Source organism: Plecotus auritus (genome assembly GCF_963455305.1).
Source record: "Plecotus auritus genome assembly, chromosome: 3".
NCBI lineage: Eukaryota > Metazoa > Chordata > Mammalia > Chiroptera > Vespertilionidae > Plecotus > Plecotus auritus.
The window spans coordinates 28,954,384-28,979,282 of record NC_137772.1 but is presented as its reverse complement, the minus strand read 5'-3'; the positions used below and the strand labels follow the sequence as shown (position 1 = coordinate 28,979,282).

At 43.4% G+C, this 24,899-nt stretch overlaps 1 protein-coding gene across 2 annotated transcripts in view; it reads right to left on the bottom strand.

Annotated features, from left to right (window-relative positions):
- The window catches only part of HGSNAT (heparan-alpha-glucosaminide N-acetyltransferase), a gene marked incomplete at its 5' end in the record, with an annotated part of 29,637 nt that extends 9,039 nt beyond the window's left edge, over positions 1–20,598 (bottom strand). The window contains 11 exons of one of the 2 annotated variants that reach the window (XM_080659422.1): positions 455–570; positions 1,673–1,833; positions 3,251–3,281; positions 4,199–4,275; positions 6,300–6,409; positions 7,089–7,158; positions 10,417–10,486; positions 12,130–12,251; positions 12,467–12,603; positions 15,758–15,873; positions 20,358–20,598. In XM_080659422.1, the coding sequence (XP_080515548.1) occupies positions 455–570; positions 1,673–1,833; positions 3,251–3,281; positions 4,199–4,275; positions 6,300–6,409; positions 7,089–7,158; positions 10,417–10,486; positions 12,130–12,251; positions 12,467–12,603; positions 15,758–15,873; positions 20,358–20,598 (1,251 nt within the window). The remainder of the gene's footprint in view (positions 1–454; positions 571–1,672; positions 1,834–3,250; positions 3,282–4,198; positions 4,276–6,299; positions 6,410–7,088; positions 7,159–10,416; positions 10,487–12,129; positions 12,252–12,466; positions 12,604–15,757; positions 15,874–20,357) is intronic. The other variant, XM_080659423.1, reaches the window with a different exon arrangement.
- Positions 20,599–24,899: the final 4,301 nt, after the last annotated feature.

The window sequence follows — 24,899 nt, the reverse complement described above, 5'->3', positions numbered from 1 at the left end:
ATATTATTTTAACGCCATCCAAATACCTTTGGTTACTGGACACTTAAAAATGTGTTAAGAGGGTAGATCTCATGTGGTTTTTTTTACCACAATTAAAAAACAAAACACCTGACTGATAGCTCTGGCTAGGTAGCTCAGTTGGTTAGAACGAGGTCCCAATACACCAAGATTGTGGATTCAATCTCCATTCAGAGTATGTACAAGAAGCAACCAGTGAATGCATAAATAAGCAGAACAAATCATGTCTCTCTCTCTACCTTGCTCTCTTTCTCTAAAAATTAACTTTAAAATAGCTGATATAAAGACCAAATAAAAATAACTAATTGAAGTAAAAAAGAATATATTTGACTAACAGCATCAAAGAATCTACTGAAGTACAGTACTGCACTCGAATTAAAGAAAGCTCTAAAAACTACAGAGACATTTTCCCCCTCTTTTAAATAGGGTTTCTCACCGAGACACAGCTTTCAGGCACAGGCTTTGCAAAGAGGAGCTCTAACACGGCCACCACAAAGTAGGTCACCCCCAGCCGCTGGAGCACGCCGGGGATCCGCACCTCATCCCAAGACACTGCAGGAGGTCCAAGTCAGGGGAAGGTTAGCCAGCATCTCTCATCTCACCCCAAGACATTACTTTCTCCTAAGGGGGAAGACACCCTACACTGCACCTGAGTGCGTCCTCTTGAAGCTCTCGGAGATGGAAATACTACATGTGGTCAGCAGACACGCTCAGACTCACAGCAGGAAGCTGGCCCGCTGCGAGACTGGGATGAGAACAGAAGTGTCTGCCTCGGGGGTGGGGATGAAGCAGGAACTACCCTTAGCCCTGAAGTTCATCTCCTGGCCCTTTCCCATGAGACTATGGATTCCACTCACAATCCACCGACGGACTCTCCCTGCCCTATAGGCCACCGGGCTGTATCACTGGAAGAGGGGACCCTATAATGAACCTATAATGTATCCTGCGAGCAGTGGCCCGCCTCTGGAGATCCACCGAGTCAACTTTTCTGTGACACCTTCCCTAGTGACCCCAACTAGAAGTGACCTCTACCTCCTCCTAATGCCTAGTCTTAGTGGTTCTTGCCTGGGGGAGGTGGTTCATCTGGCTAGTGTCTAGCTATTTGTGTCCACTTCTGCCACTGCCCCATGAGGACAGTGACCAGCGCCTTCCTCGATTCTGATACTGGGTCCCAAACAAAGGACTTACAACCTTCCTTCAGCTTTCCTATCTCGCTCACACCCCTAAGACAATGACAAAGGTGTCATGCCTTCCCAGCAACCCAGATGGCATACAGGTGGCAGGTGACAAAGGTGAATTTTTGAACCACCACACAACAGCCTTATTATGAAAGTTACTAAAGCAAAGTGGTAGGAGGGCCAGGTCTGAGAAACAGGGGACCTGGTCTGGGCCCCACTTGGCCCCTCACTGCACTTCGATCATCTGGAGAAAGCACTCCCATGTCTCGTGGCAGGAGATGGGTTTGGGTGGCCCAGGTCTAAGAGTCCAATAGAATAACAATATGGCCCAAAGTTATACAAGCATTTTGTATATTTTCCTAATAACTTCTTTTTGTAGGTACGTGGGATGGAGAGATTACACTTCCTTCGAATTATATCATGTAGTTTCCATATTTCAACCTGAATATATACTAACAGAGGGGGGATATACTTACAAGGACCAAGGCAATAATTGGGGTTCACAATGATAATTCCTATGCAGATTAACAGGAAACTCCTCCACACAACTTTCCCCAGTAGTCTGAATTTTGAACATCCCCGCTGTAGTATGGAAGTCATTGATAGAAAAATTGAAGACCCCATAATAAATACAAACCTAAAAAAAAAAAATACCCAGCTATTACTAGATGGCCATTTCTAATTTTTTGGTCTATATATACAAACAAATTGTAAAGTATCGTAATATTTCATAATCTGTTGCATAAGAGAAGCTACACATGATTTTTTTAAAGTAGCCAATTACTGAAATGACATCGGGTTAACAGCGGAGGAAACATAGAATGCAGCCCTGCTAGGCTGTCAGGTTTGTGTGCCCTGGAGTCCTGTCTTAGAGGAAATTCTTTAGGACTAAGTGCAATTTCCAACATCAACTGTCCCATTTAATCATCAGAGAGAAATAAGGATGGAGATGCTATAATCCAATCCGCTCAACATTCACTACCATGCCCTCCAGTCCTTGAGAAACAAACCACACACTTCAATCATTTCTCACTCACTCTTGCTCCCGGAAGAAAAATGAAAGCTATTTTTTTTTCCTTTTCTGATTTTGTCTGAACCATGCATCTCTTTTCTTTCCTTTCTTTTACCATACTAAATTACCTCTTTAAAAAAAATCAGAATAGCAATTTCTCTATTTGGAGAAGGGTTATAGAGATGAGTTTGCTCTGACTACACACCTTGGTGTCTCCTGGCTTCCTTTTGGGGTCACGTAATCAGATAAAAGCCCCTAGGAGAGGACCAGGAAGTAAGCCACTTTTCTGTAGGGACCCTCACAGAGAATATACGTAAATAATTAGCACGTCTGTGGGCTTGTAAAAGTTCCTCCTAATCTGGCTCAAAAAAAAAACAACACACACACACAAAAAAAAAACAAAACAAAAAAAAACCCCAGCCTCCTTCCCCCAAAAAGCCCTGAGTTTATATTAGTGATGAAACACAAGGGACCAAAGACTTAAACCAACAGCCAGGACCGCTTCCCAGTGACAGAGCTCAAGGTGTCACAGCAAAGACACAGGTTCCACCTTGTAGAGGAGGTCAGGGTCGCCCAACAAGGTTAGCACACAGAGGAGTAAAGACAGTGTTTAGTTCTCCATTGTTATTCCAAATGTTGCTTTAGAATATCATTGCCCTGTTACAGACTTACCAGCATTCCCAGATACCAATATACAGCGCTCCTTTTAGAAATGATTTTTATACTTATTTTCAGGACTAGTGGTATTTGTCATTTCCTACAAGATTCCAGGACCTCGTGCAGTACATGTGTCCACACTAACCAAACGTCCCCTCTGAAATCAATCGTCTTTTATAGGCACACGTCTTAGATAAGCACTACGCATGTGAAGTGTAAGAACTGTGCAGTACAACGTTTGGAAGGACCTCGTCACAGCAGAGGCCTGTGAGTGACACAGGCCTGTGGCCCAGAATTCAAGGCTGGTCTCAAGAAGGGCTCCCATATCAGCTGAGAAGAAAACCTGGAGATGACCTTTGGGAGAGCTGGTGGCAGACGAACTCACCATGGGAACACAAGGTCAGCCACTGTCAGTCCTGCAGGGAAACACCAACACAGAGAGTAAGGAAAGGGAATCTAGAGTGTGAATACTTCCTAAACTGAAAAGGAAAACCTGGTGAAGGAACACACAGGCCCTCCCCGGGGACTGCAACCTGTGCCTGGGCCTACAGCTCTGCCTAAGAACAGGACTGGGCCCGGGAGAACCCAACTAGAAGCTGTGGACAAGTCTGTTGTCCTTAAGCACTGCTACTCTAAACCCATTCTCAAACGAACCGCCAAGGCCAATCAATGCACAGCCATCACTCAGCACCACTCAGACCAACTGCAGGTCAATGGCACCACGGAGGACCCGGCGTCTCCGAAGGTATGTGCATGGCTCTACTGAAAGGCATCTCTAGCACATGTCAGGGGTCATTTACAACTGAGTTCTTTTTCCTTTTTTCTTTTTGCTGTTAATCCTCACCTAAGGATATTTTTCTATTGATTTTTAGAGAGAATGGAAGGGAGAGGGAGAGACAGAGAGAGAAACATCAATGTGAGAGACACACACGGACTGCCTGCCTCTCGCACGCACCCCGACCAGGGTGGGGATCGAGCCTGCAATGGAGGTGCGTGCCTTTGACTGGAGTTGAAAGCGGGAGATTTCAATCCTCGGGCCGATGCTCTATCCACTGAGCCAAACCGGCCAGGGCTACAACTGAGTTCTTAACATCTGCAGAGCCCCTCTGTCCCACAGCAGAGACCGTGGAATCTCCGTGTTATCACAGTGAGGCATCACAGAGCCACAGAACACAAAGGACAGAACGACAAAATAACCTAAAGGTCATTCTATGGGGGCAGGAGCCTGCTGGGGCTTCATCTCTGGCTCCTGAGGGACACTGGGTGGCTCTCCTGAACACAGTTCTTTGAAGGGGTCCCACTTAAGCGACGCTACCTTTAGGAAATAACTTACCATTCCAACTTGCATGTTTGAAGTACCAGTATTTTCCTCCTCCGTAATTAACGAAGACCATGAGGATGAGTGCTAGCCTGTGAAGCAAGAAGGAGCACTGTCAGGGCTGGCACATGTGACAAAGAACGGCCGATGGTCAGAGACACACTTACACACACAAGGTGCAGTCATGACACAAGAGGGGGCACGTAGTGAGCGAAGAATGGTTGCTTCTCACCACCACAGTCAGGACCCTCCACCAAGGTCCCTCTGTTGCCAACATTTCTAACATGATGAAGTCTTAAGAAAAATTTACATTGACAGTAAACTGTGTAACCTGAAAGCAAAGCAAAACATTCCCAATCTCTCGATGCCGTGCTAAGTTTTCAGGTGTCTCAAGTTCACAGTCACTATAGCCCGACCTGAAGGTTCAAATCTTAGGTGCTTCTCTCTTCTGGGTCAAAAGACCGTGGGCAAGACTCTCATAGGCACCTCCATGTGCTTCTCTGTAAGAGGGAACCTACCCCACACAGGAAACGCTGGGACTCTTAAGAACAACGTTCACGATAGCACCTAACCAGTGCTGGGCAATTTTCAGCTCTTAGTAAATGTTAGTTCCTGTCTACCTAAGAACGTTTTATCTCCAAAAGTGGCAATGAGAATCAAAAAGAAAAATTAATACAACAACATTGATTCTGGATATGCTATTGTTTGATGAGAATTCTGTAGAATGCAGGCAACAAAGACTTTAGTATGTTAATGTGATCATTTATGGGGACCCTGGAGCTCAACTGCTCAGGATCAGATCCTGGCTGTCTCAGTCCTTCTGAGTGACCTTGGGCAAGTTACTTAACCCTGTGGCTCAATTTCTTCATCTGTGAAACAGGCATATTAAACATATATACCTCACAGGGTTGTAAAGAGAATAAATAAATTAAGACATGTTAGAACAGTCTTAGCACTTGGTGAGAACTCCAAACTGCTAGCAATTGTTACTATTACCATCATTTTTGTTATTATTACCTGGCTTCACATAAACACACCAGCAGCACTCAGAGCTCTGGGGACGCTGGGACAGGATTCTAAGGTTATCACTGGAGTGAGAGACCCTGGTGAGTAGTAATGGAAGACCTGATACCTAGATACTTTTTTCAGCTCTACACATTTATACTTTATTTTCGGAGTTTGGTCCTGGCGTTCGTTCTTCTACCAGAACTATAAAACAACTGGAGGCCGGGTGCACAAAATTCGTGCAGGAGTAGGCCTGTGCTGCCACAGCGGCTGCCTGGATCCCTCCCTTGCAGCCGCAGCGGCCCCGGCTTCAGCTTTTGTCCAGAAGGTTGTCCAGAAGGACATCTGGTCTAATTAGCATAGTATGCTTCTATTATTATAGATAACCATTTACTACATGATGCTGTGGGTTTGTTATAAAAAGGCCTGGTATTCTAGCTGTTTTGCTAGTGGTGGTGAAGTCTGAGGACAACTCTTTGGGGTGCTGGTGTTTCGTTTCTAAACTAGTGCATCTTCTCATCTGTCAAGTGACTGACCGGGCATGGGGGTGCATGTGGATGTGGGGGCCCCACATACAGCTACTTGCCCAAATGCAAATGACCTTAACTCAGCAGAATCTACACACCAGGGGCAACTGGCTCTGGTCTTGCCCACTACTCCTCGCCAGCTCACAGTACACTGACTACCAAAGCTTCCCAGTAAGGAGATGATGCTGCTTTTCTTGCTTTTTTTTATTAATCTTCACCTGAGGACATTTTTCCATTGACTTTTGGAGAGAGTGGAAGGGAGAGGGAGAGACAGAGAGAAACATCGATGTGAGAGAGACACATCAACGAGTTGCCTCCTGCACACACCCTGACCAGGGCCGGGGAATCTGCAACTAAGGTACGTGCCCTTAACTGGAACTGAACCCGGGACCCTTCAGTCCGCAGGCTGACACTATCCACTGAGCCAAACGGGTTAGGGCTGCTGCTTTTCTTTTATAGCTAGAAATCCTTCCTAGCCTAGAAAGGAAAAGAAATATGAGATACTTTAACATAAAAATGTGTTTATGTGAAAACATGTAATCTGAGACTACCTGTGCCCACAGTGTTACAAGGGAGCCACGTACCCCCTGAACGTGTCCACGCAGCGGAGGCGCGGAGGCACCACAGACGGACGCCACACTTCTGGTTGGGCATCGTCACCGAACAGGCCTGCCCTGCTTGGAGAGCCCAGCTCCTTCAGGAAAAAGGGGAGACAAGTGATTCATAATGCTAGGGAGCAAATTTCATTTTCCCATTGTTTAGAGAGAATGAACCACATGGAAAGCTAAAGATCGTTGTTCTGAACAATACTTCAATTTGCTTTTGTAAAGATTCCATCTGGAGGTTTAGTTTTTCCTTTATTTGGTTTTGTGCCTTTTGCTGAGCTTGCAATGCCTATGCTGATACACGACCACAAAGAACGGGTCCATAAGTGCATCTGTGCAAACATACAAGCAAGAATGTCCGCAAGGGGGCATCCATATGTCCATAATGAATTTATTAGCACAGCAAGATGCTTGATCATCTCAGGAGGCCTTGGCATTCATAGAATCAACACTGGTGTCTCTGGTGTTCAGTGACACTCTGTACGTAACTGGACTGATTCAACAGCGCTGCCTGCAGAGCAAAACATCCCCACATCGCGCATCGCAAGGCAGCCCAGAGGCCAACCTCAGGGAAGCAGCGGAGGGACAGTGCCCTTCACAAAGCTGAGAGACGCTGCTCTTTATTAAGGATACAGGACACACGACCTGGCCTTCCACAATGTAAATAAGATGAATTAAACCAGATACTACAGATGATTAAACAGGAAACTGTAAATTCCAAACCTACAAAACCACCCAGACCACACATGACACATTCTAATAACTCACGGAGTTGATGAGGCGATCGGTTTCCCGAGAATTTATTGCTTTAGAAATCCAATTATTAAAGTCATCCAAACTGTAAACAAATAGAAGGCACAGTTCTTTTGTTTTCTTTGGCAGAATTTCAAAATGACTGGATATCATATTAATTGATTAAAATGAAAATTACGTTAAGTTCAAATTCCATGCAAGTCAAAGAATTAAACGTTTAAAATTTTTAAAGAAACAAAAGTGCAAATCAAAGTTTATAGCAACTGTATTTTAAATGCTTGACTCTTACAGCATAATTTTCTCATCAAGAGGAATAGGAATAAAGAGTTGTTGTGAGGGTTTATTGAGGTTATTATTCCCTGTGGCTAGAATTCTTATTAATAATACTAATAATACTAATAAGAATTCTTATTAATAATACATCATATCATTGAAATAAGAATAGCAAAAAATTTCAAACAAGCACACTCAATAGAGAAATGACCCTGTTACACAGTATATGACAGCTGTGTAGCAGGGTGAGATACAGCTATTAAAAATAACAAGAATGTGACCTCTGTCCATACAAAGAAATACAAATCTAAACTGTTAAAAACAAAAAGCAAAAACTCATTACACAGACTCAACTACAACTAAACTAAAATGCATATGTGCATACTGAGAAAGCTTGAAAGTAACTTTGGAGTAATTCAAATAGTTAACATATTGGGTTCTTATTTTCTAGCAGGGTACTTTTATTTAAAAAGATATCCAGATGATATTAAACTGATTTACATGATTAACAAAAGATGTTAATCATGTAAATCAGTGTAAATCACCTCCCAGCTTCAACAAGTATCTACACATGTCAGTCTTACTTCCTCCACACTCCCACACAATACCCTTTTTATTTTAAAGAATCCCAAACATCATATCATTTCATCCATAAACACTTCAGTATATATCTCCAAACAATAAAAACTTTTCAATTTTTAAACATAACATACCTTTATTGCATTTTAAAATATTATCAATAATTCCTTAATATTATCAAATAGCCAGTTCAATTTCTCAGTCTCATAAGTTTTTCCTTACAGTATAATTGTTTAAATCAGTATCCAAGCATGATCTATAGTCAGTGAATATATTTATGTTGTTGTTGCTAATCCTCCTCAGAGAATATTTTTCCACTGATTTTTAGGGAGAATGGAAGAGAGAGGGAAAGACAGAGAGAAACATTGGTGTGAGAGAAATGCATCAATTGGTTGCCTCCTGCAGGAGCCCTGACCAGGGCCCAGGCCTGGGAGGAGCCTGCAACCAAGGAAAGTGCCCTTGACTGGAATCAAACCCAGGACCCTTTGGTCTGCAGGCCGATGCTCTATCCACTGAGCAACCGGCTAGAGCTGAATATATTTTAAATCTCTTCTCTTGTTTTTCCCACAACTCAACCTCTATTTCTAGTTTATTCAGTACTAATAATATCACTGTTACATGAAAAGTATTAAAATAGAGACATCTAAGGAAGGGTGAAAAGGAGAAGTTAAAATATTTTAAAATTGAACTTTTAAAAATTCTTGTACATGCTTATTCTCCAAGTGAAAGGAGAGAAGCTGTATTCTTACTACTTTTTCTGGTTCAGACAAACCTGAACTTCCCCAGACTTTCATGGGCATGCTGGGGAGTGACGGGGCAAGGACAAGGGACTCTTGATTTGCCAATCACAGCATTCTGCCTGCAAAGGCACACTCTCATGCAAAGCAGAGTTTCAATTCCACAGTGGAGTGAGGTGGTACCTCTTCCCTTTGCCAGAGCTTGTTTTCAGCTACTAATTGCTTTAGAAAGTGATGTAGTAGATACATTCACATGAAAAGCACCACGTGGCCGAAGCCGGTTTGGCTCAGTGCATAGAGCATCGGCCTGCGGACTGAAGGGTCCCGGGTTTGATTCCAGTTAAGGGCATGTACCTTGGTTGCGGGCACATCCCCAGTGGGGGGTGTGCAGGAGGCAGCTGATCGATGTTTCTCTATCATCGATGTTTCTAGCTCTCTATCCCTCTCCCTTCCTCTCTGTAAAAAATCAATAAAATATATTTTAAAAATAAATAAATAAAAGAAAAGCACCATGTGAAGAGAATCCTAATAAACTGGAACAGTATTTGCATCATATCCAAAGACTGACAGGATGATACCTTAATTCAAAGAAATGAAACGCCTCTGCTAGGATTATACTCTGTCCCTAAAAAGCAGGTAGATTCCACACTTGCTTCTGAGCAGCAAGTCATCCTGTTACCCCTACTTACAGTCAGGTTTCTCCTACAGGAGTTATTTCTGGGATGCACAAAGGCAGTGGGTCAAAGTGCATAAAAGTCCTAAAGTTGCAGAGCTCCTGGAGTGAGCCACCTTAAAGGCCAGGTTCTCTTCCTTCCAATTTGCATACAGCTCACCAATAAAACCCTGTGGTCCTTCCTGAGACCCTAACAGGCTGAGTGCATGAAAAATCAATCTTACTCCTTTTAAAACATACAGGAACTTTCCTTTGAAAGATGATTTGCCAGGCCTGGATCTATTTTACTTCCTTTTTCTTTTCCAGTCTATTAATTCACTCTCACCAGAATCATTGTTACTCCATGAAGAATTTCCTCTCAAACTGCTAACCCACAAAGGGAAGGAATCCCTGCTGGGGTCCGGAGGTACCACACCTCATTCCCTATCTCTGCTGCCAGATGCCCAGGCTGGCAGGAGTTGGGAAACTGGATTAGAGGGGCGGCCCCAGGGCTTAGAGCCAAAGGGAAGGAAGAAAAGTCCACTCTGGAAATCACCTCCTAAAATCATCACCACTTCTACTCTTTATTTATTTTTTTTTATAAATTTTTTTACCACTTCCACTCTTTATAAAACAGGATGTGAGACTCTTTCAGGAAATTATTTCTCAAGCATTTGCTTCTACTTTTTCAGCCATTTGGGAGGACTGAAGGCAAAGACCCAATAGAACTAGGCCAGTGGTCAGCAAACTGCGGCTCGCAAGACACATGCAGCTCACGAGCCGCGGTTTGCCGCTCTGTTGACTAATGAGTTTGCCGACCACTGGCCTAGGGGCTTAATCACAAGGAACAACAACAGCCTGTAATTATTGGAATCGAGAGTCTAGGTCAGTGGTCGGCAAACTCATTAGGCAACAGAGCGGCAAACTGCGGCTCATGAGCCACAGTTTGCTGATCACTGAACTAGGCTATCATTTCACTGAAGTCAGCGATCATCTCTTAAGCTACACTGAATCCCTAATCCTAGGACTGGAAGGGGCATGGTGGACACAGTAAGCATTCCTTTCATCAAAGAATACTACTACTTTTCCTAGGGGTGCTTACCTCATCAAGAATCTTAGAAAGCACACAGCAATGATGACCGCTAGTCCAACAAGGAACGCAATATACACAGCTATAAAAATAACAGAAAGCATGTTATCACCAAAAATGTCATCATAAGAATCAAAGTTGTCACGTTATTACATTTAATCTGTATATGAAAAAATGCAAAAAAATAAAAATAAAAAACACAACAAATGAAGGAAAAGCCTATATCATTATGCTAAATTTCCTATAGACAACTGAAAACACTTCATAAGGGGAGTGCTAATTTTCATTATGAAAAATACCAACCTACACAAAAATACAGAGAATTGTACAATAAACCCATGCACACCCATCACCTAAATTCTATTATCATCAAAATATTATCACTCTTGCTTTATCTGTTACCACTCTCCCCTCTGCTGTTTTTTGGCCTAAAGCAGTGGTCGGCAAACTGCAGCTTGCGAGGCACATGCGGCTCGTGAGCCGCGGCTTGCCGCACTGTTGACTAATGAGTTTGCCGACCACTGACCTAGACTCTCGATTCCAATAATTACCAGCTGTTGTCGGCAAACTCATCAGGCAACAGAGCAGCAAACCGCGGCTCGTGAGCTACATGTGTCGACCACTGGCCTAAAGTGTTTTAAAGCAAATCCCAGACACCCACCACACCCCTGCATCTCCAGTTCTATCTCTAAAGCAACGGTCTCATAAAAGATGTTTCAGCATCGTGCAGCTCCTGACATGATCCACTGAGAAGGGCACATCACTTCCGCAATAATCTACCGAAAATGCACGACCTCTACCTCATCGTGAGAGAACAGCAAATAAACCCAAATAACAAACTGGCCAGTCCTCTTCAAAAGTGTCAAGGTCATGAAAGACAAAGTCCCTATAGTAACTGGGACTCTTCTCTAAAGAATTTACCCTCATCATCTAGGACTATTTGATTATCCTAAAATACAGCTGAAACAGGAAAAACAGGATACAGGCTTCAATCTTTCCTTTCAACTGACAATTTTAAGTCACATTAGTTACCTTCAGGTGTCCTATAACCTCAAAAGCAACCCAAGTGTTTTGTTTGGGGAGAGGGGCCTTGTTCTTTTGAGTTTCACAGTGAACTCATTGGGGTTTGTATATTCAATGTGGTCCATTGATTACATTCATTATTCTTTTTAATACTTAAATTGACCCACATTGGCCCTTGCATACCGGCTCTTACATCCTTTGACATGACCCACAGGCTTCAATAGCTTCCCTGTGAACAGCACTTACTAATGCCCTAGGACTTACTACTAGTATATTATCTAGTGGAAGGCTCAGAGTAACATATTCTCCAGTGGAGTTATTACAGAATGAATGGCCCCTTTCTAACCTAAGGGGACCTCTGGACTCTCAACGTAAGACACACACAAGGAAAGATACTTGACAGTCGATTGCTCTATTTCTAGTTTCTTTCCAGTGCATTACCTTTTTTGTCTTATTTATGCTTCATAATTAAACAACTATGACACTATGTCGATATACCATATAATTTTTCTATATATCACATAATCTTCTTGGTACTTTAAATACCAATGACACAGTAAGTACATTTTAAATATACCATAACTATGAGACAGATAACCTATAATCCAGGTTTTAAATTGTAAAGTATTGCAAACAGTACTCAAAAACTAAAACTCTTGAAAATGCAAATTTTAAAAAAATCAACGAAGCATGTATACATACGAAGGTTACTGTCGACAGGATTCTTATTAACGACTAGGTCACAAGCAGTTTCATTGACTCCATTATGGACAGGCTTGACCAAGAGAGAATAGTTTCCAAATTCACCAAATTTGTACTTCAGCCTATAAAGATTAGGTAAAATTAAGAAAAATTATTAGATCAGGAAAAAAAGAGCTGGATTTTGGGTAAGTAATGAAAGCAGAGTGACAGGCATCCCTGGGTGCAGACCAGGAAAGATAAAGGAAAATATTTTGAAGGAAGAAAAAGCTAAAAACCAGCTAAGAAGAAAAGCAGGAGAAAACAGACTTCAGTAGGTCACAGCAAAGCAGGTACAAACCTACAAACTTCCTTCTCTTCCAATGTGCCGTTAAGCTGCAGGATGGATGTGTGCTGGGTGCTCACAGCCACAGGTGCCATGCTGGGCTTCCCAGGTTTTCCACTCCCAGAAACAGTGCCCAGGACCTGGGGCAAACACTACAAAACAAAAGCATGCGCACACTGTCGGAGGTGCTGGGAAGTCTGCTGGTTGCTGGAGGACATGAACAGCCAACTGAAGATCCTCAGATGACCTTCTTTCATACTTACAAAAAAATTGTTAAATTTCAATAATTTAGATAAAATTTGCCTATGTAACTATGTGTTGTTATGGAATTATACAACCTTTATTCATAGGTAGATTTCTCACATAATTAACAAATACAAAGCGTACATTACATCTTACATTCTACTGTTTTGATTATTATTTAACAAAGAAATTTGCATGATTCTACACAATTTGCATAGTTATAACTTTTAATGATTGTATTATATGTCATCAAATATTACAATTTTGCGTTTTTAGGCTGCTTTCAAAGCTTGTTTTATCTTTTCATATGTAATTTATATAAATTACATTGTTGTAAAAATAAATATACAATTTAAGTATATTATATATATTTACAATTTATATGTTATACTGTTTTAAAAGACCTATATATGGCGCTCTTATTCACTTAAATTCTTTCCCTAAAATAAATCTCGAAAAAATAAAATTACTGGATTAAAAAAATCATCATTTTAATGGTTCTTGTTATATGTGCCAAATAGTACTCAAGAAAAATTACAATGTATTTATTTCTCACTAGCCTTCTCAGGATTTAAAAATCATTCTTCTTTTTGTTCATATACTAGGTATTTATGATATCACAACATTAAGATTGCATTTTTAAATTATCAGTAGATTAAATAATTCAATATTCTTTTGCAATTTTGTGTTCTATGGTGTAAGCCATCTTTTAAACACCAAATTCCCTTGAACATAATAGTAGAAATGTCCTCCTCATATACTGTAATATTAAACTTTTAACTATCAGCTATTTCCCCACTCTAAGGCTTTCCTTTTCATCATGTTATATCCTTGTTTTTAATTACAAGTGTTTAAAGTTTATTCAGTCGTGCTAATCTGTCTTGTCATTTCTTCTGTTGCTTCATTAGTTTAAAAATGTACTCTGCCTTTTTTAGTATTTTTTAAGTTGTGGAGGTTTTTTAAAACTCGAATCCACTTGGGGCATTTGATAGATGGCATACAATAATTCTAAATACCTTTCCCCAGGGTTTTAGTTGTAATATGTTAAATTCTTATGTAAATTAGCTTTTGCTTCTTACACTTACTTTGGTCCTGGTCTTCACTTCTTACATATATGTGTGTGTGTGTGTGTGTGTGTGTGTGTGGTTTTTTTTTTATTGATTTCAGAGAGGAAGGGAGAAAGAGAGATAGAGACTACAATGAGAGAGAATTATTGATCAGCTGCCTCCTGCTCGTCCCCCACTGGGGATCGAGCCCACAACTTGGGCATGTGCCCTGACTGGGAATCGAACTGTGATCTCTTCATAGGTCAATGCCCAACCACTGAGCAACACCAGCTGGGCTTCACTTCTTCTTTGGCTACCTAGCCAGCTGTAGCTTCACAATAGACTGACCTGGTCTTCATAATGCCCATTCTCCTTTTGGGCTGTCCTTTGATTCTCTTGCTCACTTACTTTTTCATATAATTTTTGGAATTATTTATGCAGATTCTATGAAGTATCCATTTATATATTAATAACAATTGTGTTAAATGTATGAATTTGGTAAGTGCTGCCACTTTCCCTATGTTTAGTCTTCATATCAGAGTGCATTGGCTATTGCTTCATTTAACCTCTTTTTCCATTAAAATTTCATCATTTTCTTTTCATATGAGCTCTAAAGATTTCTCAAGGATAAAAATGTCAACATAAATAAATATTTAAATATGCTAACTTATGCCCTAGTCCAGTGGTCGGCAAACTCATTAGTCAACAGAGCAGCAAACTGCAGCTTGCGAGCCGCAGTCTGCCAACCACTGCCCTAGTCGGTTTAGCTCAGCTAATAGAATGTCGGCCTGTGGACTGAAGGGTCCCGGGTTCAATTCCAGCCAAAGTCACATGCCCGGGTTGCGGGCTTGGTCCCCAGTAAGGGGTGTGCAGGAGGCAGCCAATCAATGATTCTCTCTCAGCATTGATGTTTCTCTCTCTCTCTCCCTCTCCCTTTCTCTCTGAAATCAATAAAGAAATATCTTTTTTAGCCGAAACCGGTTTGGCTCAGTGGATAGAGCGTCGGCCTGCGAACTGAAAGGTCCCAGGTTCGATTCCGGTCAAGGGCATGTACCTTGGTTGCGGGCACATCCTCAGTGGGGGGTGTGCAGGAGGCAGCTGATCAATGTTTCTCTCTCATCGATGTTTCTGGCTCTCTGTCCCTCTCCCTTCCTCTCTGTGAAATATCAATAAAATATATTTTAAAAAAGTATCTTTTTTAAAAAATGTTAAATATGCTAACTTATTCTGCATGATAGAATTTCATTTAAGACTTTTAAACCCTTATTAATTAGAAAGTTTGGCCTGCATTTCTTGTCATCTCTTTGCCGAGTTTTAAGATGAACATCCAAACTATAGTGCAGAACAAATCAGATACCAAGCCATCATTCTTTGGGGGATGGTATATGCAGGTTAATTTATATAGATTGAGAATTACTTATTATTTGAAAATATAGAAAATGTTACCTATTTTTAGGTAGAGAAATTTGTTATAATTTTCCAGATTTCTTAATCAGTTGCTGATCTATTAATGTTCTCAATTTCTTGAATTAATCTTGATATTATTTTTTTGAAGGAAATCAATCAAGTATTGAATTTCAAATTTATCAGCCTGTAATGCTTCACTGGACCATAATTATTTTAATTACAGTGGTTATATATACCCAGCTAAAATAAGTTCTTTATTATCATGAGCCTCTCCACTGTCCTCATCACCTGGCCCTGGAAGAATACCCAGGTGCCTCACTTCCTTCTCTGGTTATGCATTAAGCAAAGGAGTAAAATAAAACATGCTCCATCAATTCTGCTCATCACTGAGAAATGGGTTTTTTAAAAATATAGGTAGTGGAAAAGATAAACAAATGTTGCTCATTGCCAGGCATTCTCCCTGATTATATTTCCTCTGATTATATAGGCTGTTTGTTTCTTTACCTATAAAACTAAAGTTAACATGTGAAGGGCTACAGGTATGAGCATCAAGGATATATCAAATTATCCCCAAAGTAAACAAAACTGTGAGCATGAACACTCTACCTACATGATAACAGCGTTCAGAATTCCAGTAGACAGTCAAGTTTGTCCCAAGTAGTTCATTATGGATGAGCAGCAAAGCCTGGTCCATCTTCAGCTCTACATGCCTTTTTTTGTCTAAACCTGGCAAGAATTAGAAAAAAAAAAGTTTAAATCAAAGAAAAACAAAGTACCTGAAAATGTGTTTGATACAAAGTACACCTGTGTGAATGGTGGCTTCACAGGAGTGCTGCTCAAATGCCTGCATTCTGGGGTCTCTGGTCCCTTACTTTGTGTATACACAGATATGCATGCGTATACACACACCCACAGATCCCCTTTCGCACAAGTGCCTCCACTACACCTGAGACCTCAGTCAACACCAGTCACACCCAGTGTGTAAAAGAACTGTGTAAGGACCTTACATTCATCAAGTGCTAAGATGCGACAGGCACTGAATTTAGTAGTTTCCACATGTCTTCTATTTTTATAAGACAATCTCATGAGCTAGGTATTTTCTCCATTTTACAGGTGAAGATATTATGGCTCATAAGGATTATATAACTGCCCATGGGCACAGAGTTTTTCTGTGAAATGTTTTGAACTGCCCAATTTGTGTGATCCCAAAGTCCAAACTTTCCTTGGCCACACTAGTCAGCTCCGCGTGCAGTACGGGCAGCATGAGACCTGCAGAACCCCAGGCCTACGGTCAGGATGAGCAGGTCAGCAGGGTTCGTGTGGGTTTTGCAGGCCCTTTCACTGAAGTCTGAGAAGCCCTGCTTTATATCACTTTGGTTTGGAATTATCAATCTCCTTCTAGCTTCCACAGCAGATTTGGGGCGGGTAAGGAGAGAGGAAAAGTCTCCGTCTGAAAGGCAGAAAGACCCAACTGCTCAGTGTTCCCTGGGCTTCACGCTCCCCACTTTCTTTTTTTTTTTTTTAATATATTTTATTGATTTTTTACAGAGAGGAAGGAAGAGGGATAGATAGTCAGAAACATCGATGAGAGAGAAACATCGATCAGCTGCCTCTTGCACACCTCCTACTGGGGATGTGCCCGCAACCAAGTTACATGCCCTTGACCGGAATCGAACCTGGGACCTTTCAGTCCGCAGGCTGACGCTCTATCCACTGAGCCAAACCGGTTTTGGCCGCTCCCCACTTTCTTAGGTGCTCCTAGGAGTCCATCAAGACATGCACAATCTAAATTTAAGTTTGCCAAATTTGGGGGGAAACGAAGTGAACTAATATTAGCTAAAGCTAAAGCAAAACATTTCATTGAGACCAACTGGGCCATTTATATCTATTACTTGAGGCCAGGGGCACGAAATCGTGCACGGGTGTGGTCTGGCCCACCCCATGGGGCCCGATTGGGGGGGGGGGGAGGAAGGGGCCGAGGGAGGTTGTGGGGACAATCAGGGTCCTAATCGGACTGGTTGGCTGCCACAGTGCGTGTCACAGCAACGGGTCGTTCCGGTTGTTCTGTCGTTCCTGTAGCTTGGCTTTTATATATATAAATATTACATGAAGAAGAAATGAATTGACCCTCTAGCTCAGGGGTCCTCAAACTACGGCCCGCGGGCCACATGCGGCCCTCCGAGGACATTTATCCAGCCCGCCGGGTGCCGCTGCCTGTCCTGCTTAGCAGCTGACTCGTCCTGGGCCCGCAGTGCGCATAGGAATTTGTTCATAGTTTTTTTTTTAAACTATAGTCCGGCCCTCCAACGGTCTGAGGGACAGTGAACTGGCCCCCTGTTTAAAAAGTTTGAGGACCCCTGCTAGCTTCTAGGCAGAGGGAAAACACAGGAAACCAGTAACAACTAGAAAGGTAATAATCGAGCCTCTTTTATTTAGTAATATGAAAGCTTCCTTCAAGGCTTAAAAAATAACAATAAATACAAAAGCCCTGGCCCCACTCCAGACCAATTAAATCAGAATCTGTACCCCAACCAGCAAGGTTTTTAAATGTTCCTCCCCAAAACAATAACAAAAACTCCCCGAGTAATTCTAATATGCAGCCAAGGTGGAAAACAACAATCAGAGAGACTATGAGTGCAAAGCCAGGGGATTTTGACATCTTCGTACTTTTTGAATCATTTGAACGTATTTTTTTAAAATCGACGAGTCTGTATCCCTCAAACACACAAAGTATGCAATTCCTAAGCCATCCAATGACACTGAAATTGAACCTGATGCTCAGTTTCAAGAAAAGCTGCCAACTCCTGACACAGCTGACTTTAGAAATATCAGGGTAACACTCAAGGAGCATTATCTGCAAAAGAGCAACTCCAGCTGGCTGGTGTAGCTCAGTGGTTTGAGTGTTGTCCCATGCACCAAAAAGTCACTGGTTTGATTCCCTGTAGGGCATATACCGGGGGTTGCGGGCTCAATCCCCAATAGGGGGCATGCAGGAGGCAGCTGATGGATGTTTCTCTTCCTCTCTCTCTAAAATCAGTAAAAACATATTTTAAAAAATAGAGCAACTCCCTCCTCTTCTTCCTGTCTACAATGTCTAGGTGAGGATATAAACTAAAGTCACCTTTCAGTAGCCCTAAGGTAATGGTAATTTGTGTATCTGACTTTTATTCCACTTCCAAATATTTAACTTCTGGTTCTATCTCTCTGCTCAGGAGTATCTTTGCTGGGCATATTTTAAAGGACATAGCCTACTTAATTTTTTTTTCTATTTTGAAGTAAACTTGAATCCTCAAATCATATGAAGATGGAGTTCTTAGTAGGAAGCTGTCCAGCCCAAACCTGGGCTCCAGGTGGCATGGAAGTTCTGGCTGTCCTTTACAGCTTGGTGAAGGTTCTGGGGTGGATCACTTAAGAATACTATGTTCTTGCCCTAGCCAGTTTTGCATAATGGTTAGAGCATCAGCCCAGGGATTAAAGGGTCACAGGCTCGATTCTGGCCAAGGGCATGTACCCGAGGGTAGCAGGCTTGATCCCTAGCCTCTTTCTGGGCACTTGCAGGAAGCAACCAATCGATGTGTCTCTCTCACAATGTTTCTCTCTCTCTCTCTCTGTGTCTCTCCCCCGCCTTTCCACTCTCTCTAAAAATCAGTGGGAAAAATACCCTCCGGTGAGGATTAACAACAACAAAAAGAATACTACTGTTCTCCTTCACTGTATACAATTACTATTTGCAAACTACTTTTCTTCCCCTAAAATAATTATCATTATGAATTGCTGCTAAAATACAAAGGAAGAGCATTGTACGGCTCTGTCCCTGGCACTGTGACTGGGCCGATTATGCAACCTCTTGGGCTGTTTCCTCAATTATAAAAGAAGGGGGAGAGGACCAGATTGAGTCCGGGGTGGGGGAGGCAGCATACAAAATATCATCAGCTAAAATACTTTTTCAAAATTTATTCTGTCATCGCCCTACAAGATTTTGACTGGGGAGGAGAGGCAGTTTGAACTTCACCCTGACACCCAAACCCCCGTGTTCTGATTCAGAAAAGGGTGAAGAGGGTTTGCTGTACTTGGTTGATCCCACAATCCCCGACCAAAGTACCATCTGGAGAGGGTCTTGGGGTCCTCCTTCCAGGGGGCTAGAGATAGGCCCTGGAATCTGTATTTCCACCATTTGCACTGGCCAGTTCCCAGGCTTTAGGGAAACAGTAGATAAGCTGAGCGCCTCTCCTCCCGGCCTCTCACTTCCCTGGCAAAAAAATACCCGCACCAGACTCCTCCAGGCTGCGAACCTCCCTCTGTGACATCCCCACTAACCGAAGGGTGCCGATACACCACAACCTCGACTCTTCCTCCGGTTGCCTCCGAAGTAAAAAGTCTCCTGAGGGAGGGAGGCTGGGGGGAGGTTCGCTTGAGATCGGACTTCCGAGTTGTCAGGACCAAATTCTGCGATCACCGCCCTCCCCACGTTGCCTCCTGCTGAGTTTCATTGCACGCTCGCTGGCCGCTGGCTGTTCGCTCCCGACTGTATCCCAGCGCCGAGCCAGGCCTTTCGGGGTCCAGCTCGGGACCGGGGCTGACTGGCACGGGCTCCCACAGCTCCAGCCGCGGGGCAGGGCGTCGCCCCCGCTCCCGCTTTCCCGCCCCGCGGCGTGGCACGGGCCAAGTCCTGTCCTCCGGGGAAGGGACTTCACTTGAGCGGAAGGACCGCCGTACACTGGCCCAGAAGAGCGATGTGCACTGGATGCACCGCTCTGGGTCAGGCCCCTCTCATCTAGCTCTGCACCGGGGAGCACACACACAAAAGTCGCCCGGAGACGCTGGGTGCCCCGCAGCCCCAGGCGGGCGGGGCGCGGCTCTCGGAGAGGTCGCACCCCGCTCCCGCCCCGCTCTCCCCGTGCTCTCGCCCTGGGGTGGGTGCCGTTTGGATGTTCCCCCCCACCACCCCACTGCACGATGCTGACCCGTGGGGTGCCAGCGACAGCGGCCAACGTGCTAACGCCAGCCTCCTGGTCCTGACACGTTCACCACAGCGTAGTAGAAACCAACATTCTAGTTCCGGAGACTCGCTTTTCTGAGCGCTCGCGCGGAGCCGAGAGGGGGCGTCGCGTCGCCCAAACGGAGGGGACCATCGCGCGCCCTGCGGTCCCGGCAGCGGGAGGGGCGCGGGGGCCGCCGAGCCGCGCGGGCCGGAGCCTCCACGCACTCACCTCGCGTGCCGCGCTCCAGGGCGTCGCCGGAGGCCAGCAGCGCGGCGCTCAGCGCGGACGCGGCCAGCAGCAGCGCGGCCAGCACCCGGCCCGCGCCCCGCGCCCAGCTCATGCCGCCCGCCGCTGCCGCTGGCCGCCGCTCCCGCCTGGGCGCCGCCTCGGCCGCTGCGCCGCCGCCGCTGCCGCCGCCGCGCTCCCGAGCTCTGCGCTTCTTGGCGGCGCGCGGCCGCGCGCCCGTCATCGCCTCCCTCCCGAATGCCGTCACCGCCGCCTGAGTCACCCGCGGGGGGCGGGGCGTGCGGGAGCCGGGGGCGGGGCCTGCCGGTGTGGGAAGGTCCGAGGGGCCGGGCCACGCCGGGCCCGGCGTTCAGGGAAGCTTGCTATGTAGAGGACCTAAGCAAAGGACCAAGATTCTCTCCAGCTGGCGCACTGCTTTTTGTTCTCGGGGAAACATCCAGAAGAGAGGCCTCCCGCAGGCCACAAGCCACTACTCCCGTCTCTGGTCACCTCCCGGAGAGACATTCTGTTAAATTCCTGCGTCTGGTTATTCAACATACAAATGGGTGTTGGTGTCTTCTGTCCACTGTTCTGGAAATGGTATGGTAAGACAGGCAGAGCCCCAGGCCCAAGGCAGTCACTATCCAGAGAGAGATGAGACTTAAAAGCCATCATGTACCACCACTTTGAAGAGCTCTTGGGCAATCTCTGATAAAGTTCAAGGGGAGCAGACACGATGACCCCGCAGTTGCACTCGCAGCTATAAGACTGGAGAAACTACCATTTCTATAAAGGGACATGTACGATAACGCTTGTAGCAGAATGGGTTATAATCGCAAACACCTGTAAATAATCTAAATATTCATCAGTAGAGGAAATGGATGTGATGGTATATATACAGCAGTATTAATGATCTAGAGTTACAAGTATTGAAATGGATGAATCTCAAAATAAGGCAGAGGGGAAAATGCAAGTTGCAGAAATGCCTTTGTAATAACATGTAAAGTGTAAAGCCAAGAACAATACTATATGTTGCTTAGGGATAAATGCATATGTAATAAAAGTGTAAAAACACATATGGAAAGATAAATGCTAAACTTACAGCTAACATGACACTTAAAAAACTAAATGTGTCCCCCTTGGATCAGGAACAAGGCAAGGATAATGGGATGGGACTCATACTTCTACTCAGCATTGCCCTGGGATCCTGGTCCGTGCAAGAAGGCAGGGAAAAGAAAAGAAAAAAGCATACAAATTGGCTTTATTCAAATATGGCATGAATAAATGTGTGTGTGTAAACTTTTAAGGAATCTCCCACACACACCCCAAAACTAACAGAATTTATAAGTGAATTTAACAAGGTCACAGAATTCAAAGTCAATATACAAAAATCAATTGTATTTTCATATCAAGATGTAAACAAAATTGGAACTTGACTTTTTAAAAATAGCATTTACAATAGAATTTTTTAATTAATACATAAATAAATTTAACAAAACAGGTATAAGACCTGAACACTAAAAACTACAAAACATGACTGAGACAAATTAAAGAAGACCTAAATAGTTGGAGAGATCTACCATGTTCATAGATTAGAAGAACCATTACTGTTAAAATGCCAGTTTTCCCCAAACTGATCTATATAGATTGAGTGCAATCCAAATAAAAATCCCAGTAGGTTATTTCTTGTGTGTATGTGTGTGTGTGTAGAAATTAACAGCTGGTTCTAAAATTTATATGGAAATGTGAAATGATTTTGAAAAAGAACAACAAAATTGTAGGTCTTGCACTATCTGAGTTCAAGATTTACTAGAAAGCTATAGTAATCAAGATAGTGTGTTATCAGCATAAGGTAGCAATAGAGATCAACAGAACAAGATAGAGAGAGCGTCTCTAAAAGTAAATGCACAGAACTGGTTTTTCACCAAGTTGCCAAAGCAACTTAATGGGGGAAATAATGTTTTTAATAAATGATGCTACGTGCAGAAGTAAACTTTAACCCTTACCTCACAGCTGAATGAGAAATACACACAACTGAATGAGAAATGAAATATGGACCTCAATGTAAAAGCTAAAACTATAAAACTTCTGGAAGAAAATAAAGGAGAAAACCTTCATGACTTTCTTAAACAGTATATAAACCACTTTATTTTTTGTTAATCCTCGCCCAAGGATATTTTTTCCATTGATTTTTTAGAGACAGTGGAAGGGAGAGGGAGAGACAGAGAAAGAGAAACATCGATGTGAGAGAGACACATCAATTGGTAGCCACCTGCTCCTACCCAGGGCCGGGGATTGAGCCTGCAACCTAGGTACGTGCCCTTGACCGGAATTGAACCTGGGACCCTTTGGTCCACGGGCAGATGCTCTATCCATTAAGCCAAACTGGCTAGGCCTAAACCATTTTAAAACACAAACTTAAATAAAACACAGTTAAGAAAATGAAAAGGGGCAAACCTCTGGCTGTGAAAAGATATCTAGTAAGAGACTTAATTCCAGATTGCACAATGAACTCCTACAACTTAATAATAAGCAAATTATTTAAAAATAGGCAAAAGATTTGGACTCTTCACCAGAGATGTGAATGGCCAATAAACATAAAAATTTATCTTGAGGAAAATGCAAATTAAAACTACAATGAAATGGCACTACACACCCACTAGCATCACTAAAATTAAATGAGCTGATAATAACAAGTGTAGGCTAAGAGTGTGGAGCAAATGGAACACTTGAACATTGCTAATGGGAATATAACATGGTACAGATGCTTTGAAAAACAGTTTAGAAGTTTCTTATAAAGTAAAACATATACTTAAATGTGATCGTAGGAATATTCCTAGGTATTTACCCAAGACAAAAGAATTGTATTTAAATGGTAACAGCAGTTTGTTTCATAATAGCCCCAAACTAGAAACAACCCAATGTCCATCAGCAGATGGCTGATGAATATACATATAATTGAATGTTACTTACCAATAAAAAGATATAAATTACTGCCCTGACCAGTTTGGCTCAGTGGATAGAGCAGCCGTGGGCAAACTACGGCCGCGGGCCAGATCCGGCCCGTTCGGCTGTTCCATCCGGCCCACGGAGCAGAAAGAGCGGAGGGTTCTCTTGCTCTCCCCTCCGCACCTTTACTTTGAATTTATATTAGTTCACACAAACACTCCATCCATGCTTTTGTTCCGGCCCTCCGGTCCGTTTAAGAACCCATTGTGGCCCTCGAGTCAAAAAGTTTGCCCACCCCTGGGATAGAGCGTCGGCCTGCAGACTCAAGAGTCCCAGGTTTGATTCTGGTCAAGGGCATGTACCTTGGTTGTGGACACATTCCCAGTAGGGAGTGTGCAGGAGGCAGCTGATCGATGTTTCTCTCTCATCGATGTTTCTAACTCTCTATCCCTCTACTTTCTTCTCTGTAAAAAATCAATATATTTTTAAAATTAAAAAAGATATAAATTACTGATATAAACAACAATATGGATGGATTTCAAAACCATTGCAATGAATAAAAAAGGCACAAAAATGTTTATACCATACTGTATGGTTCCAGTTATGATATTCGGGAGAAAATTCTAATCTTTCTAAAAAGCAAGCAGAGTCATTGCCTGAGGCCAGCAATTGGGAAAGGACTGAAGGGGTTGGGGGGAGACTCATGGGAAATTTTATGAGGGAAATGTTTTATGTTTTATCTGTAGGGGTGGTGACATGAGTATATAAATGTATCAAAACTCACTACAATGTACACTTAAACTGGTTGCATTTTATTATATACTAGAGGCCCGGTGCATGAAATTTGTGCGGGGAGGGGGTGAGGGGCAAGAAGGGTGGTCCCTCAGCCCGGCCTGCACCTTCTCGCAGACCGGGACACCTCGGGGGATGTCTGACTGCCAGCTTAGGCCTGATCCCCCTGGCAGTCAAACATCCCTCTTGCAGTCTGGGGCTCTCGCAGTCCTGGACCCCTCACTCTTTACCTCCCGCCTGCAGTGAAGGCTGGAGAGGCTCCCACCACCACCGCTGCGCTCACCAGCCATAAGCCCGGCTTCTGGCTGAGCGGTGGTCCCCATGGGAGCGCACTGATCACCAGAGGGCAGCTCCTGCGTTGAGTGTCTGCCCCTGGTGGTCAGTGCACATCATAGCGACCGGTCATTCTAGTCGTTCCGCCATAAAGGTCGCTTAGGTTTTTATTATATAGATAAACTAGGTTTGTGCCTTAGAAAATCAGATGGATGGTGTGCCACTTACAGACATAGGAAACAGAAGCAGCAAATCCAGCACAGAGGAGAGTAATTTGGAAAATGTTGAATTTGAGGTATTCTTTGTATGGACCTGTTTTCAGTTCACTTGGGTAAATACTTGGGAGTGGAATTGCTGGGTCACAGTAACTCTATTTTGAACTTTCTGAGGAGTGCCAGACTGTTTTCCAAAGTAGCTGCACCATTTTACATTCCCACCAGCAATGTCTGAGGGTTTCAATCCTCACCAACACTTGTTATTGTCTATCCTTTTGAATACAGCCCTCCTAGTGGGTTGTGGCAGTTTTTATAA